Source organism: Centropristis striata, chromosome 12 (assembly GCF_030273125.1).
Source record: "Centropristis striata isolate RG_2023a ecotype Rhode Island chromosome 12, C.striata_1.0, whole genome shotgun sequence".
Taxonomy (NCBI): domain Eukaryota; kingdom Metazoa; phylum Chordata; class Actinopteri; order Perciformes; family Serranidae; genus Centropristis; species Centropristis striata.
Genome location: NC_081528.1, coordinates 36,563,530 through 36,581,725, shown reverse-complemented (window position 1 = coordinate 36,581,725; position 18,196 = coordinate 36,563,530). Strand labels below are relative to the sequence as shown.

The following is an 18,196-nucleotide window of genomic DNA, read 5'->3' as shown; positions in this document are numbered from 1 at the left end:
CATGAATAACAACCTGCATTGTGTATTTATACTGAGAACTGTGTCCAGCTCAGGGGCACAGGAATGCCTTTATATCATTTATTTATTATTTGTTTCTGTATATATTAGGACGGCCTATTAGGGCCAAGAAGGCAAGATACGTTTCCAAAGTGTCAAACTGTTCTTTAAAGTGCCAGTGGATCTCGAGTTAAGAAACAAATCTGGACTCAATTTTAAAAATGTAGAGTGATTCAAATTAAAATAATAAAACCAGAGCCTGAACAATATGCAATTTGAGACCGATGCCGATACTCATTTTGGAGGGGAAAATTATTGATAACCGATATAAAATATACTTTGGAGTTTGGCCCTTTTCTTTGCTTCTATTTCACTTTCAAATGTGCAAAAAAAAAAATCAAGCTTCGTCTCTTTAAACAAATTCAAGCTGTATTCACAGTCAAGTCTGGACAATTCAGTTCAAAAGCATTTTCCAGTGATTTCTACAACATAAAAAGTAGGTAAAACATTTCCCTTTTTTTAAATTGAGGGACTCAATTTAACGAACATCTCTGCCAGTGTTCAAAGAAACAATTTTTCACTTCAATCAATGGTGTTGGCAGGAAAAAGTGCATATTACAAAGTGGTTTTGCTCCTCCAGTATAGTTTAAAGTCTCTGCTGATGGGAGTGACGGTCAGCAGAGTGGTGCCTGACGGGTTCACAGACACACTCGTTTTGGTTTGTAGCGTCTGAACCCCCAGCTCCTTGTACTGAGGGAGGACCTGTGTGACGTTACACTGAGGGTCACAGATCCTCCAGCCAGGAGCCTCCGCCAGGGAGAACCTTCGGGGACCTCCGATCTCCTGCTTGTTGAACACGGCCACAGCCTGCCGGTTCTTGGACAGAGTCCTCTCCCACACCTCAAAGCTGTCCTTCTGTGAAGAATAAATTGTAATTTACTCTATTTTGGGACAATGATAGCAATATTTCACATTTGGAAATGCAAGTGCCACATTTGTTTTAGTTGTGTTCATTGCTAGAGAGTTTGTCTGAGGCTCTACCATAAAACATTTAATAATACATTTCATTTGTAATGCACTTTACAGGAAATCTCAAAGTGCTACAGGTTTAAAGCATAACAGTCTAATTATAAAAGGGAAAAAAACAGCTGAAAACAAAACATACATACATAATCTAAAAACCATCTAGATGGGAGGAACCAAAAGTTTCGCTAAAAAGGAATGTTTTTAGTCCTTTTTTAAAAAAGTCTACATTTCTATATACAGGGTTTGGACAAGGTCCTGAAAGTTAAGAAAATTGTTAATTTTACATGTTTTCAAGGCTGGGAATATACTTGAATTGGAGATATACTCCCAGAAAAATTGATTTTCAGCAATGTTTCATCTTAATCACTGATGTAAACCAAATGTTTCAGTATTTAAAAATAAACCATTCTATTGTAAGATAGTTGATCTAGAATTTCACACCAGATGGGCTGATCCTGGCCCTAAATGAGGTAAAATGAGTTGCTGTGAGGAATAAATTGTATTTTACTCTATTTTGGGACAATGATGGCAATATTTCATATTTGGAAATGCACGTGCCACATTTGTTTTAATTGCGTTCATTGCTGAAGAGTTTGTTTCTGAGGCTCTACCATAAAACATTTAATAATAATACATTTAATTTAATGCACTTTACATTACAGGAAATCTCAAAGTGCTACAGGTTAAAAGCATAACAGTATAATTATAAAAAGGGGAAAAAACAGAAAACACATAATCTAAAAACCATCTAGATGGGAGGAACCAAAGGTTTTGCTAAAAAGGAATGTTTTTAGTCCTTTTTTAAAAAAGTCTACATTTCTATATACAGGGTTTGGACAAGGTCCTGAAAGTTAAGAAAATTGTTAATTTTACATGTTTTCAAGGCTGGGAATATACTTGAATTGGAGATATACTCCCAGAAAAATTGATTTTCAGCAATTTTTCATCTTAATCACTGATTGTAAACCAAATGTTTCCATATTTAAAAATTAAACCATTTCATTGTAAGATAGTTGATCTAGCGTTTCACACCAGATGGGCTGATCCTGTTCCTATATGAGGTCAAATGAGTTGCTGTGAGGAATAAACTTCTAATGTTAATATTCTTAAATGATCTAATTTGTTCTTTTGATCCTTTTTGTTCTTCGCGCAGAAGTTATTGTGTTTACTTGTCATTTAAAGCTCGATTGATCCTTTACTCTGGAAATGAGCAAGTGCTGAATAATTAAAACATACCATGAAAGTTAATCCAAACAGCTGGTAAAGTGTCAATATACAAAATACAGCTGCAATGAGGAAGACTTTAAAATTATCAAGGGTTACAATGAAATTTGATTGAATTTGATTTTTCAGTTAAAGCTATCATGAATGTAATGTATATAATGTATACATGTAGATGGTACAGGAGAGGCAAAAATAAGCCTTTAGTGGGGCTTCAGCCTGTTCCTTTTTCGGTTGCTGTTTGATGGATTCTTTTGTAAAAAAACATGATTTTATTTTGTCTTTGTTTTTGATTTTTGTTGTTTTTTGTAACCGAAATAAAGCATTCATTCATAAAGCATTCATTCAAAAAAAGTTAATAGAATCCCATTAGCAAGCACTGTATATTAAGATGTGGTGATAAAGGTAAAATGGTATTTTACTCTTAAAGCTGCTCAAACCCTGTAAATGGAGACTAAATGCTGTGTGAATGCCAGCAGCTGTCATTAGGAGGTCTCACCCTTTTGGCGGTGCAGCGTCCCTGTTGGCCCAGCGGGTCCTGGCTGATGGAGATGATGTGTCTGTTCTGCAGCAGCTCCTTGGAGCGAGGACAAATGTCCCTCAGATCATTAGACACCAGCAGAGGGGCGGCCATGATGGCCCATAACGCCATCTGAGACTCCTGCTGGTCGTGGCTCAGGCCGAAGTTTCCTATCACGAGCTGCAGAAATGGACCCGTGTCATAAATATGAAAATAACAGGGACTGACAGAATGCAATACAACAACACCCTACTATTGAGAAGTGTATTTCTTTTAATACATTTGCTCTTTTATGAGAATAATCCCACAGTTTTTTCTGTTCTGAAGCTATTGTTGTGACTCAAACGAGGTAAATGAAAGAGGATGTTTATTACAACAGCCTCAACAGAGGGTACATGCCTAAGCTCTTATTTCACATCTCTGCTTCCATCACTTGCCTCGTTTCCTTGCGTCTTAGTCCCGCCCAAACAGAGCAGTAGTTCTCAACCTTTTTGTGTCGCGACCCTCAATTTAACATGCATGTTGTCCGCGACCCCCGCTCACTGAACAGAATCTCACACGCACAGTTCAGATCACCAAAAAAGAAACAAAATGACCAGAAAGACACAAAATGACTAAAAAAAAGACACAAAATGACCAAAAAAAGACACAAAATGACAAAAAAAGACACAAAATGACAAAAAAAGACATAAATGACCAAAAAAGACACAAAATGACCACAAAATGATTAAAAAAAGACACAAAATGACAAAAAAAGACATAAATGACCAAAAAAAGACACAAAATGACAAAAAAAGACACAAAATGACCACAAAATGGTAAAAAAAAAAAGACACAAAATGACAAAAAAAGACACAAAATGACAGAAAAAAAGACACAAATTGACCAAAAAATACACAAAATGACCAAAAAAAGACACAAATTGACCAAAAAAGACACAAAATGACCAACAAAAAGACACAAAATGACAAAAAAGACAAAAAAATTGACCAAAAAAGACACAAATTGACCAAAAAAAGACACAAAATTACAAAAAAAGACACAAAATTACAAAAAAGACACAAAATGACAAAAAAAAGACACAAAATGAAAAAAAAAGACTAAAACACATGAACACTTTAACACAGTGGAGACAGAGCTGACTTCCAAATTGATTTGGCGACCCCCAGAAATCATCTCACGACCCCAACTGGGGTCCCGACCCCAAGGTTGAGAACAGCTGAAACAGAGCAGTGTATCAGAGTGAGTGAGTACCATATCGGGGTCGTTCCAGCCTCCGGGTCCAGCCGCTGGGACAATGACTTCTTCGTGGTCGTTGGTCCACGCCGTGATGGACTTGACGGAGCTCCAGGAGTCGTACACGTCAGCGTAGTTGCGCCACGAGTTACACGTCTCCCTGATGGCGGTGTAGTTGGGCTGAAGCACAGAAATGATCTTTATGATGTGCAGTTGTGCTCATCAGTTTACATACCCTGGTGGAATTTATGATTTATTGTCCATTTTTCAGAGAATATGAATGATACCACAAAAACTTTTCTTCCACTCATGGTTACTGGTTGGGTGAATCAATTTATTATCAAACTGTGTTTATTCTTTTTTAACCCTTAATTGGGCGAAGAACCGTATTTGGTAACTTCAGTGGATATCGAGAAAAAAATTGCAAATTTAGTAGATTAAAGTGGCAAATCTACAAGAAAAAAAGTCACAGATTTTATTTATTATCAAGCAACTTTGTTTACTCTTTTGAAATCATAATGGTAACAGAAAATACCTTTAACCCTTAATAGGGCACTCATTGAAATACTGCAAATTCCAGATTTCAACCCTAGAGAATATTGGAGGATATTACATACAGCCAGAATGTGTAAAAAAAAAAAATATACGGACCCGGGGGAGGGGGGTTATATTTTGAGAAAAAAGTTTACGAGGTTAAAGTGGCAAATCTGTGCGAAAAAGGTCACAGATTTGTCGGAAAAAAAGCAACTTTCTCGCAGATTTACCACTTTAAATCTCATAAATCTGAACTTTTCTTTCACTCATGGTTAGTGGTTGGGTGAATCAATTTATTATCAAACTGTGTTTATTTAAAAGGAATCTTAAAACCCATTTTTATTCACTGGCTTTTAACTCAACATGAGCCTTTGCTCTGTTTTATTTTTTGTTTTTATTTGTTCTTTGTGGTTTTTTAAAATTAAGATTAATTTTAAAATTGAGATTCATTTTAAAACCCACTTTTATTTACTGTTTTTTGTTTTACCCAGCATGAGACTCGCTTTGTTTTAGTTGTTTTTGCTTGTTATTTGTTTTTATTGTCTTTATTGTTGGTCTGTCCTACAGCACTTTGTATCAGCTAACGCTGTCTTAAAGGGCTCTATAAATAAAGTTGATTTGATTTGATTTGATTCTTTTTTAACCGTTTATCGGGCGAAGAACCGTATTTGGTAACTTCAGTGGATATCGAGAAAAAAATTGCAAATTTACTAGATTAAAGTGGCAAATCTACAAGAAAAAAAGTAGCAGATTTTAAGAGATTGAAAGTGGCAAAACTGTGCGAAAAAAGTTGCAGATTTACGAGAAAAAAGTGGGAAAAAAGCAACTTTTTTCTCCCAGATTCACCACTTTAAATCTCATAAATCTGAACTTTTTTTTCGCGTAGAGTTGCCACTTTAACCTCGTAAACTTTTTTTCTCAAAATATTACCCCCCTCCCTCAGGTCAGGTGTTTTTTTTGTTTTTTTTTACACATTCTGGCAGTATGTAATATCCTCCAATATTCTCTAGGGTTGAAATTTGGAATTTGCAGTATTTTAATATAGTAGTAATATTATGTCCTATTAAGGGTTAAAGGGAATGTAAACTTTTGATCAGGGTCATTTGGGTATTTTCTGTTATCATTATGATTTCAAAAGAGTAAACAAAGTTGCTTGATAATAAATGGCTTCACCCAACCACTAACCATGCGTGAAAGAAAAGTTTTTGGGTTATCTTTCATATTCTTTGAAAAAATGGCCAATAAATCATAAATTCTGCCAGGGTATGTAAACTTGCACATAAGCACAACTGTATAACACATGATGCACAGTATCATGAAGCAGAAGGATTATCATTAATAATTAATAATAACTTAAATTTATATAGCGCCTTTCAAGAAACCCAAGGACGCTTTATCTTAATCTTTATTCTGGTACTTCTCGTGTGTGGAAAGAATGTTGGAAAAAACATTAATCCAACGATTATTTTATCTAGAAAATGTCAGAAAATAATGATAAAAATACCCATCTTTAAGCACTTGCATGTTTGCTTTAAAACAGTAACACAATAATTAATTTAACTGACTTTTTCTGTCTGGTAGTGTAAAGGAAAACTTGTTGCTCACCTGTTGGAAAGGCCACTCGTACAAAGGCCACTCGCAGGAGTACAGGATGCTTCTCCCGGTTTTATTTAGTGCTTTTGACATGTTGATGTAGCCTTAAACAGAACAAATGAAGTTTTAGATTAATATCCTTTGAACAACCTGTCTATTGGAGGATCTGAATGAGAGGAGAATCAAAACAGGGACCCAATGCTAAGAATGACTTAAAGTGACAAAAAAAAAACTTATGGGCTGAAATATGAGCCACCAGAAACTGAATTTGAATTATTTATATTTGAATTTGAATTGCTTAACTTGAATAATTGCATTAAAAACTGAATTTGAATCACATGATTTGAATCTGTATTGTTCAATTTGAATCATTGCATTGAAAAAACAAATCTGAATTGTAACTTGTAAATGACCCATTTTAAAATCATGTGAAGGTGTTTCTCAGTTTATTTACATGCATATTCAATTGTCTGTGAGACTTGTTTTCGTGTGTTCTGACATTTAAAATTCGACTTGTTAGTGCTGTTTGTGGTGCTGAGGTTGGGACTAGGTAAGTTGGGGGTTCCCTGTACATTTTGCATCCCGTAGGATATTTTCTGTTACTCCATTAGTTTATTGGTTGTGCCACCCCTGTATTGTTCTGAAAGCCTTTTTTGTAGATAAGTTAGTTCGGCCTTCTGTTTGTTTGTTTTTCTGCACACACAGCAAAATCTGTAGTGTTGTTTTTTCAGTGTTAATAATTTTGAGTTAGTGGGTGTTGATTGATTTTGGAGTTTTTTTTAACACTTGTTATGATCAAAAAGCTCTGCCAGCTGTCAATCAAGCGAGTTACATGTTAACACCTGAGTTAGATTCGCTTCAGTTGGAGTTGATTTTCAGATTTAGTGACTTGTATGTTCGGCTAAATAGACAGAATGCACTTTTAATGTATCATAAAACAAAACAATGAATGTTAATTATCACATTTGTGAAAGGAAATAACATGATTTTAGGGTTAAAATACACTTTAATGTGTGAAAGTAACACAATGTATGTTAAAAATTAACACTCACAGTGAAAGGAAATAACATGATTTTAGGGTTAAAAATACACTTTAATGTGTGAAAATAACACAATGTATGTTAAAAATTAACACATGATTTGGAGTTAAAGTGCACCTATGTGGTGTCATAAAACAACACCAAGGGTGTCAAATATTTAACACTATTAAAGAGTTAAAATATTTACACTTTTCAAACTGTAATTTTAACTCAGAATCCGTGAGAACTATATAAACTCAGAAAAAGTGTTAAATTTAACACTCTGTGAGTTGAATTAACACTCTCGATTTTGCTGTGCAGCTAGTTTAGATCGGCCTTCTTTTGTTATATTTGTTTCAACTTTCTTTTGGCACAATCACTTGTCCCATCCTCCCCCACCTTAGTGTGTCTTTGTTTGGTTGTTGTAAAATAAATCATAATTGTTCACATCACTTTTGACTTTGTTTAATTTTCTGATTATTCTGTTATTGTCTGCTGGCTGGGTTTGGTCAGTGGACGTAACAGCCTTATGAAGTAACATTTCGGTGAAGAACATTGAAGTAATTAGTCTAAATTCACCACTTATGTGTGTAACTAATCACAATGTTCGAATAATTATACAGTACAGGCCAAAAGTTTGGACACACACCTTCTCATTCAATGCGTTTCCTTTATTTTCATGACTATTTACATTGTAGATTCATAAAAACTATTAATGAACACATGTGGAATTATGTACTTAACAAAAAAGTGTGAAATAACTGAAAACATGTCTTATATTCTAGTAAGCAAAGGGTGGTTACTTTGAGGAATCTAAAATACAAGACATGTTTTCAGTTATTTCACACTTTTTTTGTTAAGTACATAATTCCATATGTGTTCATTCATAGTTTTGATGCCTTCAGTGAGAATCTACAATGTAAATAGTCATGAAAATAAAGAAAAACGCATTGAATGAGAAGGTGTGTCCAAACTTTTGGCCTGTACTGTATATGCATATTCAATTGGCCTTATGAAGTAACATTTCGGTGAAGAACATTGAAGTAATTAGTCTAAATTCACCGCTTATGTGTGTACCGTAATCACCATGTTCGAATAATTATACATTGTACTAAAGCTCACCTTCTCCCAGCAGTTTCCAGTCCATATAGCAGCCATCAAATTTGAGCAGATCCACTTCCCAGTCAGCAAACGTCTGAGCATCTGTCTCATAGTAACCCAGACTACCGGGGTATCCAGCACAGGTATTCTTCCCCACATCTGCATAGATACCGAGCTTCAGCCCCTTAGAGTGGACCTTAAAACAGACGAATATATTAGAATTTGTTGATTTAGTGCATATTTCCTCTAGATATGTACCAGTAGGTGGCGATGTTGCACAGCTAAAAACTTGATCCCTCTGTTAGAAGACACATCTCTCCTGTGGTGGGCCCAAATATATCCATTTCCTGGTGTAAATCACTTTTTAGCTGCCGTAGCTGTGTAAGAATCAGCCTGTCATAGTGCCTCCGACTGAAGAGAGTTGTGAGTTTAGCAAAAAGGGTGAACGACAGCACACTCCTACATAACACAATATATATTTATATATATATATATATATATTTATGCCTACGTATCTCCCCTGGCTCTCCAGGTGCTGAATTTTTTACCGGTATGAAATCTGAGACCTGGATTCCACATCTGGTCTTCTCCCTTCATTATGTAAATAACTGCAGGTCGACTCAGATGGATGTATAATGAATATGTAATCTGACTATCTAATCACTTTTACTTCTTGAGTTATTTTAAGCAGGGGTTCCCAAACTTTTAATTTGACAGAGATTTCCAAACTTAGGCACATTGCACCACAGAATCGTGAACACTGGACTCACATCAGAGGGAATATGTGTTAAATATGACATGGTTTATATAGATCAGCTATTCTCAACCTTGGGGTCAGGACCCCAATTGGGGTCGCGAGATGATTTCTGGGGGTCGCCAAATCATTTTGGAAGTCAGCTCTGTCTCCACTGTGTTAGTGTTTTAGTCTTTTAGGTCATTTTGTGATTTTTTTGGGTCATTTTGTATCTTTTTTTTGTCATTTTGTGTCTTTTTTTGTTATTTTGTGTCTTTTTGTTTCTTTATTGGGCCGTTTTGTGTCTTTTTTTGGTCATTTTGTGTAGTTTTTTCTCAATTTTTGTCTTTTTGTGGTATTTTTTTGTCATTTTGTGGTCAATTTGAGTCCTTTTTTGCTTAATTTATGTAATTTTTTGGTCATTTTGTGGTATTTTTTTGTCATTTTGTGGTCAATTTGAGTCCTTTTTTGCTTAATTTATGTAATTTTTTGGTCATTTTGTGGTCAATTTGATTCTTTTTTGGGTCATTTTGTGTCTTTTCTGTAACAATAAAATATAAAAGAATATATAGATGCACAGACAGAGAGATGTTTTAGTTGTTGTCTGCTTCATTATTCGTCCAAAATTTGTCGTATCAACTGAGTTTGTATGATCTGAACTGTGTGTGTGAGATTGTGTTCAGTGGGTTAAATTTGGGGTCGCGACTCAAAAAGGTTGAGAACTACTGATATAGATTACCATTTTCTTTAACAGGAGGAGCATACCTGTTCCAAGTGTTCTGTTTTGTTTGTTTTTATTTTTCTGTCTATGTAAATGCAGCTATCTTAAAATATGGAAGTTGAATGACGATACATGAATGTAAAAGCTGTGTGTCAAAGTGTTATAAACTGAAAATAAAATAAAAATATTGTGGAAAAAAAAATATGACATGGTTTACCATTATAATAATAATAATAATAATAATAATAATAATAATCCATTTTATTTATAAGTGCCTTTCAGAACACCCAAGGTCACTTTACAAAAAAGCATGAAATAATTTAAAAACAGTGGCAACAAAATAAAACATTATTACTTTGTATTCATAATGCTGCAGAAAGACTGGAAACGAGAGTATGTGTTAAATATGATATGGTTTATATAGATTACCATTTTTTTTTAACAGGAGGAGCATACCTGTTCCAAGTGTTCTGTTTTGTTTGTTTTTATTTTTCTGTCGATGTAAATGCAGCTATCTTAAAATATGGAAGTTGAATGACGATACATGAATGTAAAAGCTGTACACTACTGGTCAAAAGTTTTAGAACACCCCAATTTTTCCAGTTTTTTATTGAAATTCAAGCAGTTCAAGTCAAATGAACAGCTTGAAAGGGTACAAAGGTAAGTGGTGAACTGCCAGAGGTAAATAAAAAAAGGTAAGCTTAACCAAAACTGAAAAATAATGTACATTTCAGAATTATACAAGTAGGCCTTTTTCAGGGAACAAGAAATGGGTTAACAACTTAACTCTATGGAGTCTTGGGCTATTTTGTCCATTTTTTTAATTCTTTTCATGTCTTTGTAAGTCATTTTGTGTCTTTTTTTAGTCATTTTGTGTCTTTTTTTGTCATTTTGTGTCTTTTTTTGGTCATTTTGTGTCTTTTTTTGGTCATTTTGTGTCTTTTTTTAGTCATTTTGTGTCTTTTTTTAGTCATTTTGTGTCTTTTTTTGGTCATTTTGTGTCTTTTTTTAGTCCTTTAGTCCAACATAAAATGTGATTTTGAATCTTTTTTTTACTTTCAAAACACTATCATGCTCAATAAAGAATTTTAAATGTTGCAAATGTGCATTAATTTCAGAGTACACTGAGACATTAAACTGCATCATTTTCAATTAAATTCTGGAAAAGTTGGTGTGTTCTAAAACTTTTGACCAGTAGTGTATGTCAAAGTGTTATAAACTGAAAATAAAATAAAAATATTGTGGAAAAAAAAATATATGACATGGTTTACCGTTATATTACTTTGAATTCATAATGCTGCAGAAAGACTGGAAACGAGAGTAAAACATCTTGGTGCATGCTCTTATTTTGCTAATTCCAGCTGGTAAAATAACTAAAATGAAAGTATTTCTTGCTCTCCTTAAGTCTTTCTGACTTCTCTCTCTTTGATGTCTATGGAGGAATTATGGCATTAATCTCATATTCACACACCCAGCCTCCTCCATGCCTCCTTTTATACCTTCTACTCACATAGTCGGCCAGTTTTTTGATGCCTCCCGGGAATCTTTTGGGGTCTGCCTGCAGGCGGCCCTGGGCATCTCGCTGGTGGGAGGGCCAGCAGTCATCAATGCAGACGTATTGGTAACCGGCTTCTTTCCAGCCCTCCTTCGCCATCACATCCGCCATCTGCATGTACAGACGCTCACTGCCAGCGCAACAGGAGGAGACAGGCAGGGCCGACAGTATCAGTAAAGAAGCCAGAACAGAGCTTTATATCAGTAGTTCTCAACCTTTTTGAGTCGCGACCCCCAATTTAACATGGATTTTGTCCGCGACCCCCGCAAACTGAACAGAATCTCACAGTTCAGATCATACAAACTCAGTTGATACGACGAATTTTGGACAAATAATGAGGCAGACAACAACTAAAACATCTCTCTGACCAAAATGACCAACAAATGACCACAAGAAGACACAAATTGACCAAAAAAGACACAAAATTACCAAAAAAAGGAAACAAAATGACCAAAAAAGACACAAATTGCCAAGAAAAATGACCAAAAAAAAGACACAAAATTACCAAAACAAGACACAAAATTACGAAAAAATACACAAAATTACCAAAACAAGACACAAAATTACGAAAAAAGACACAAAATGACAAATAAAAGACACAAAGTGACAAAAAAAACATGAAATGACCTATAAGACTAAAACACATGAACACAGTGGAGACAGAGCTGACTTCCAAAATGATTTGGCGACCCCCAGAAATCATCTTGCGACCCCAATTGGGGTCGGGACCCCAAGGTTGAGAATAGCTGCTTTATAGAGCGAGTAAAATATGGAATGATTTACCACTTGATATCCGTCAAGAAAAAAGCAAAATATCCTTCAAAAAGAAATTAAAGATGTACTTTGTCAGTGGTTAATGTTAGGTGTTAGGCTTATTATATTTTTGGGTGGGTTTATTTAAATTTTTTTTGTTTATTTTGGTTGAAAGGACGCTACTCTTTATAGAAGCGATGTTTGCCTGGATTCATGATGTCCAGGATTACAATCAATGATACTGGTTAAAGCTGGATTGTTTTGTTTTTGTGTTTTTTTGTATTTTATTTGTTTTCTGATCAAATGCATTTGACCAATTATTCCTAAACATTTAATCCAAATGGCTATAATTCAATGGTTTGATTCTACAAACTGTCTTTTAAATTTGTGCTGCATTTTGTAATGAAATTTTGTGCTGCACTTTTTTTTTTTTTTCTTAAGGTATTTATTTAATTTTTAATTTTTCAACATATAATACAAACACTTACAAACAGCCGAGACAGACACCAAAAACAGACAGGAAAAAAAAAAAAAAAAAAAAAAAAAAGAATAAATTAAAAAAAATAATAATAATAAAAATAAAAATAAATAAAAAATAATAAAAATAACTGCACTTTTCTAATGTATTTTGGAATGTATTTTTTTTTACTGTTAAAGTTGTTGTAGGACTGTTGAGTATTACTTGTTGGAATGTTTTGACCCCAGGAAGACTAGCGAACTGCCACGGCAAAAGCTAATGGGGATCCTTTAATAAAACATAAAACAGAAGCCAGCGTGCAGAAATACATGCTATTCTCACAAGAACACACGCCAGTTTTTTCTCTTGTTCATTGTCGACTGATAGAACCAGTGGCGGTTCTACACAGGGGCCTCCAGGGGCCCCTGTGTCAAATTAATAATAAAATGATAAATTTAGAACAATGAACAATGGAACAATTCTAACCTTTTTTTTTGTTCAAACAATATCTCATTGTACACAAAAGGAACCCAGAATGTTACATTGTATAATAGTTTAACTATATGGAGTCTTATTGGGCTATTTTGCCCATTTTTGAATCCTTTTCATGTCTTTGTAAGTCATTTTGTGTCTTTTTTTTTTGGTCATTTGTGTCTTTTTTGGTTATTTTGTATCTTTTTTTTGTCATTTTGTGTCTTTTTTGTCATTGGTGTCTGTTGTGCCGTTTTCAGTTATTTTGTGTCTTTTTTTGGTCATTTTGTGTCTTTTTTTGTCATTTTGTGTCTTTTTTTGTCATTTTATGTCTTTTTTTGGTCATTTTGTGTCTTTTTTTTGGTCTGCTTAGTTTTTACTGCACTTTCAAAATAAAAAAGTGCACAAAAATGCGAAATGTCATTGTCATACAAAAAAAACTGTTATTGTTGGCGAGTCTCATTATTTAAATCAATGTATTTGTATCTTCCAAATATACTTAAATGAGATGTTTAAATAAGCTAAAATAAAGATTTTGAATGCTTAAATATCATCTTTGCCATTTTTTAATGTGCTAATGTGCCCCTCTGATTAAACACTGGCCCCTCCTTGGCCCCCACAGTAAAATTGTTCTAGAACCACCACTGGATAGAACACAACAAGAATTCAACCACGGCTGACATTTGGTGCTCTAAATGCTTTGTTGGCCAGCTCTTCCTGGGAGAAAACAGTGTTTGCTGTGCACAGGAAGTGAGTTGTTTATCACTAATCAGCACAGCTATCCCTGGAATAAAAATAGGATTGCATCAAAATAGCCTGTGTATGCGTAAAAAGTCTGCCTTTTTTACAATACTGAAGATAAGAAAATTTACACAAAAGAATAACCATCAATTTTCGAACAACAGTATGAAACCAGTATCACTGCAACCATTTGTGCGAATATGGTAATTGATTGATTGATTGAGTGGTTGAAGTGCCAAATATCTTCTGGTTCCATTTTTCACCCCCCTTCTTTTTTACATTTCATAGAATAAATGATTTAGTTAACCCTTTGATGCACAACATGGGTCTAAAGTGACCCGACTAAGGTTTAATTAACGTGTTTAACTAATCTGACTAGGGTCAGAGCAAGGATATAGTGGAGGCTCAGTGTCTTTTTTATGTATATATATATATGCAAAATACCAACTTTTAAGGTGAAATTAAGCATTATTTGTGTGGTTTTTTTTAAAGCCGACATAAATATTCAATCAATATTACTTTTAAATGTTCCAGTTGGTATTTTGCATATATATATACATAAAAAAAGACACTGAGCCTCCACTATATCCTTGCTCTGACCCTAGACTATAGATCCAGAAACTTAATTTCCTCATCTTGATTGCATACTTACAAAAAATCTAAGGGGAAATGGTCCAACGACTGTGCAAGATGGGCAATTGGCCATTTGATATACAAATTAGAAGGTCAAAAACTCAAAATTTCGCTTGGGAACCATTTTTTTGGGACTCAGCACCCTTGAGATATGTAAGGTAGGCCGGTTCCTGACTAGTACCCATAAATGCTCCTCACTTCTTATAGGAGGCCTTTATTCTGAAATCCATCTAGACTACATGTTGGAGAAGTCACTTCTTGATAAAGTCACATGACCACCACACCAGGGTGTTGAGTATACGTTGCTGAGGGATTTAATGAGTTAATGTGAAGCATAAAGCTGAATATGGGAGATTATAGAAGATTTAAAGTATTTGTTACACTGTAAAAAAATAACCTGTTGTATTTACGGTAAAAAAACGGCAGCTGTGGTTGCCAGAACTTTACCGTAATAAATACGGTGCAACTTTTTCTAATATTACGGTAAAATGATATTAGCACGGTTGATTTCACGTTTAAGATTCAGTCATTTTATTCCATATTTTACCTTAAAAAATAAAAAAATGTCCATCCAAAGAAACGTTGTTCTGCCATATAATTGACAAAAAAAACCCTTTATAAATGCCGCATGAATTTAAGATTTTACCTTTAAATATTACAGTATATTTCTGTTAGACATATGGTGTTTAGTACATTTAACATATAACATATGAAAAAATGATGGCTTGTATTTATATTACAGTATATTTTTGCTATCTATTTATTTATTATTATTTAAAATTAAAAAAAATTACTGTTTTGGCTGATTTATACGTTTACGGTGTTTCATTGTTACTGAAACTGAATTAACTCATTTATCATTTTACGGTCTTTTACTGTCATGGTTTAGCAGTTTTTCACCGTAAAATCTACAGACATTTTTTACAGTGTACATGGGTGTCACCATAGGTTCTTATGGGTTAATATTGAAAATAATTGTAAGTTGCACTCCTGTAACCTCTCTTTATCAGACTCTCTCTTCTCTGCCTTTTCCATTTTCTGTGTCTTCTTTCATCTAATCCAGTCCATCCCTGCACATTACCATATTACATACAGATTTCTCCTTTTAACTCCTCTGGAATGTGTGCAGACTTTTATATTCCTTGCTCACATAGTGCTTTGCAAATTTAGTTTATTACATTATGCGCTGATATCATTATCTCCCAGTGCCTCCAACCAAAGAACAAATAAAGTTAAATTAAATCAGGTGCTGTCATTATATTCCTGTCTTATCAAATGTCCACTCCTTTCACAATCACGTGTCTCTGTTCTCGTTTTCTTTCCTTCTGAGACAGATTGTCAATTATGAAGTAAAGATCTTCTAATTACAAGATAAATGGCATAATTATGAAATAATGACAATGTGGGTTTGTGGTTATAATTATGAGATAAGTTATAATTGCAAGAAAGTTTTAGACTTGTGCTTCTTCCCTTTTTTCTTATTTTAATTACCCTGTTGATTTGTTTATTTTATGTCTTTCTGTCAGTGGTGGAAAAAGTATTCAGAGCCCTTACTTAAGTAAAAGCACAATTTCCTGAACATGCTTTTGTGACTTAAGCAAGATATGGTAACACTTTATTTTGAAGGTGTCTACATAAGAGTGACATGAGCGTGTCATAAACATGACATGGGATGTGTCATGAACATTAATGTCACTTTGCAGTAACATTAATGCTCATGATACTTGTCATGTCATGTTTCTGACAGGCTTGTGTGACTCTTATGTAGACACCTTCAAAATAAAGTGTTACCATATCTTGCTTAAGTCACAAAGGCATGTTCAAAAAATTGCCTAAGTCATTTATTTCTCTTAAGTTACATAACTTACACACAGTGTTATTACTATGCCAATAGCCATCCTTTTTGAGTGAAATGATAATACAAAGACAATAAATGTCATATGTTACACTTTTGGTGAAGTTTTTTGTGTTTCCTGCAAAACTTGAAAAAATTAGTTAGGCGATTATTTTAACAGGGTGACGATATTTGCCTCAAAATGTAGTTGAGTAGAAGTATAAAGTTACATAAAATGGAAATAAGTAAATGTACTTAGTGACATTCCACCACTAGTTACCATACACTGAAGGCGTTTATAACAGTTATAACAGTTTATAACTTTCATATATGGGTCGATGACGTGATCTAACCCAGTGTCAGTTGGTGTAACCAATAATTTTTTCCCCATAAAAATCTGATTATATACAGGAAAATAAATGTGAACTAAAATGAGAAAAAAAAAATAAAAATCCACGTTTACATTGCAACACCATGGTATATAACAAATTATACATAATTTGTCAAAACTTTTGAAAAAAATGGTTGTATTGAGAATATGTTCTGCTCAATATTGACAAAAATGTGTAAATGTACAGTACAGGCCAAAAGTTTGGACACACCTTCTCATTCAATGTTTTTCCTTTATTTTCATGACTATTGACATTGTAAATTCATCAAAACTATTAATGAACACATGTGGAATTATGTACTTAACAAAAAAGTGTGAAATAACTGAAAACATGTCTTATATATAAGCAAAGGGTGGCTACTTTGAGGAATCTAACATGTTTTCAGTTATTTCACACTTTTTTTGTTAAGTACATAATTCCATATGTGTTCATTCATAGTTTTGATGCCTTCAGTGAGAATCTACAATGTAAATAGTCATGAAAATAAAGAAAAATGCATTGAATGAGATGGGTGTGTCCAAACTTTTGGCCTGTACTGTAGAAATGGTAAAAAAAAAAAACATTTGATGTTTTTTAAAATGAAGTACCGTTAATTATATGTATAAGCCCACTAATATATAAAAATAATATAAAATACAATGTAGGTGGATGAAGTATTTAATATTTATCATTTTTTTGTAGTTACACCATTTCACATCTTGCCAATCCTTATTTGTCACTGACCCATATCCTGAATTACTTTTATGTGACTTTAGAACAGGAAATGTAGGTTGTTTATTTTTATTTTTTCCAACTGTATTGCACAATACTATAATTACAAGTTCAATCAAGAATCTCCACTATGCATTCCCCCCAAAAATACAAAGAACAAAAACAGATACAACATTCTGCAAGGCAAAGAGTTAAATAAACAACAAAACTATCATCTCAGTAGGTCAAGTGGACATAGAAACAAACTCCAATAGAGATATAAAAGTATAAATGTAGGTTGTTTAGAGGAGAACTAGTATTTCTCATAGAAGACTGTGTTAATAGGAGGTGGATCACGGTGATATTTCGGCTTTTCCATGTGTTTTAGTTCACCATCATGTCACACTGTGCTGGATCACTGCAGCTCTCTGAAGTTTCCTACCTGATGCAGTTATCTGGGTCCGTGTCACAGTCGGTATTACACATGAATCTCTCCCAGTGCAGCCAGCCCATTGGAGGTAACAGCGCCAGACCATTATCCAAGGCTTCAGCAGGGCTCCATAAAGCCATGACCGCTAGGAGACACACTACTCTAAACATTTTCACTTTTAAACTCGAGATTTTCCCTACAACAACGATAATAAGCTTCTGTGTTTGAGTTTGATTCTATTTCCTCACTTTGAACGTTCTCGTCCCGCCCCCCTGCGTGACTGACGTAAGTTTGGACCAATAGAATCCAAATGCGTCTGTAACTGTCCAATCAGGGCAGAGCAGGAAGCGCTGCTGGAGTCAGGTGTAAACACGGAGTCAGCTGACGTGACGTGATAAGATAATAATCATGTCTTGTGATTTCTTTTAATCTAAAGCAGCTATTCTCAACCTTGGGGTCGGGACCCCTATCGGGGTCGCGAGATGATTTCTGGGGGTCACCAAATTATTTTGGAAGTCAGCTCTGTCTCTGTCTCTCCA

General features: G+C 34.3%; 1 protein-coding gene across 2 annotated transcripts; it reads right to left on the bottom strand.

Moving 5' to 3' along the window:
• Nucleotides 1–400: 400 nt before the first annotated feature.
• On the bottom strand, nt 401–17,884 carry gla (galactosidase, alpha). 2 transcript variants are annotated; one of them, XM_059346154.1, is made up of 7 exons: nt 17,670–17,884; nt 11,212–11,386; nt 8,269–8,443; nt 6,140–6,231; nt 4,019–4,180; nt 2,744–2,944; nt 401–912 (listed from the first exon to the last, which is right to left on the bottom strand). In XM_059346154.1, the coding sequence occupies exons 1-7, from the start codon at nt 17,825–17,827 to the stop codon at nt 613–615; spliced, it is 1,263 nt and encodes a 420-aa protein (XP_059202137.1). In that variant the 5' UTR covers nt 17,828–17,884; the 3' UTR covers nt 401–612. The 2 variants fall into 2 exon arrangements, with proteins under 2 accessions (XP_059202137.1, XP_059202138.1); XM_059346155.1 differs by having other exon boundaries at nt 401–909.
• Between the last annotated feature and the right edge of the window lie 312 nt (nt 17,885–18,196).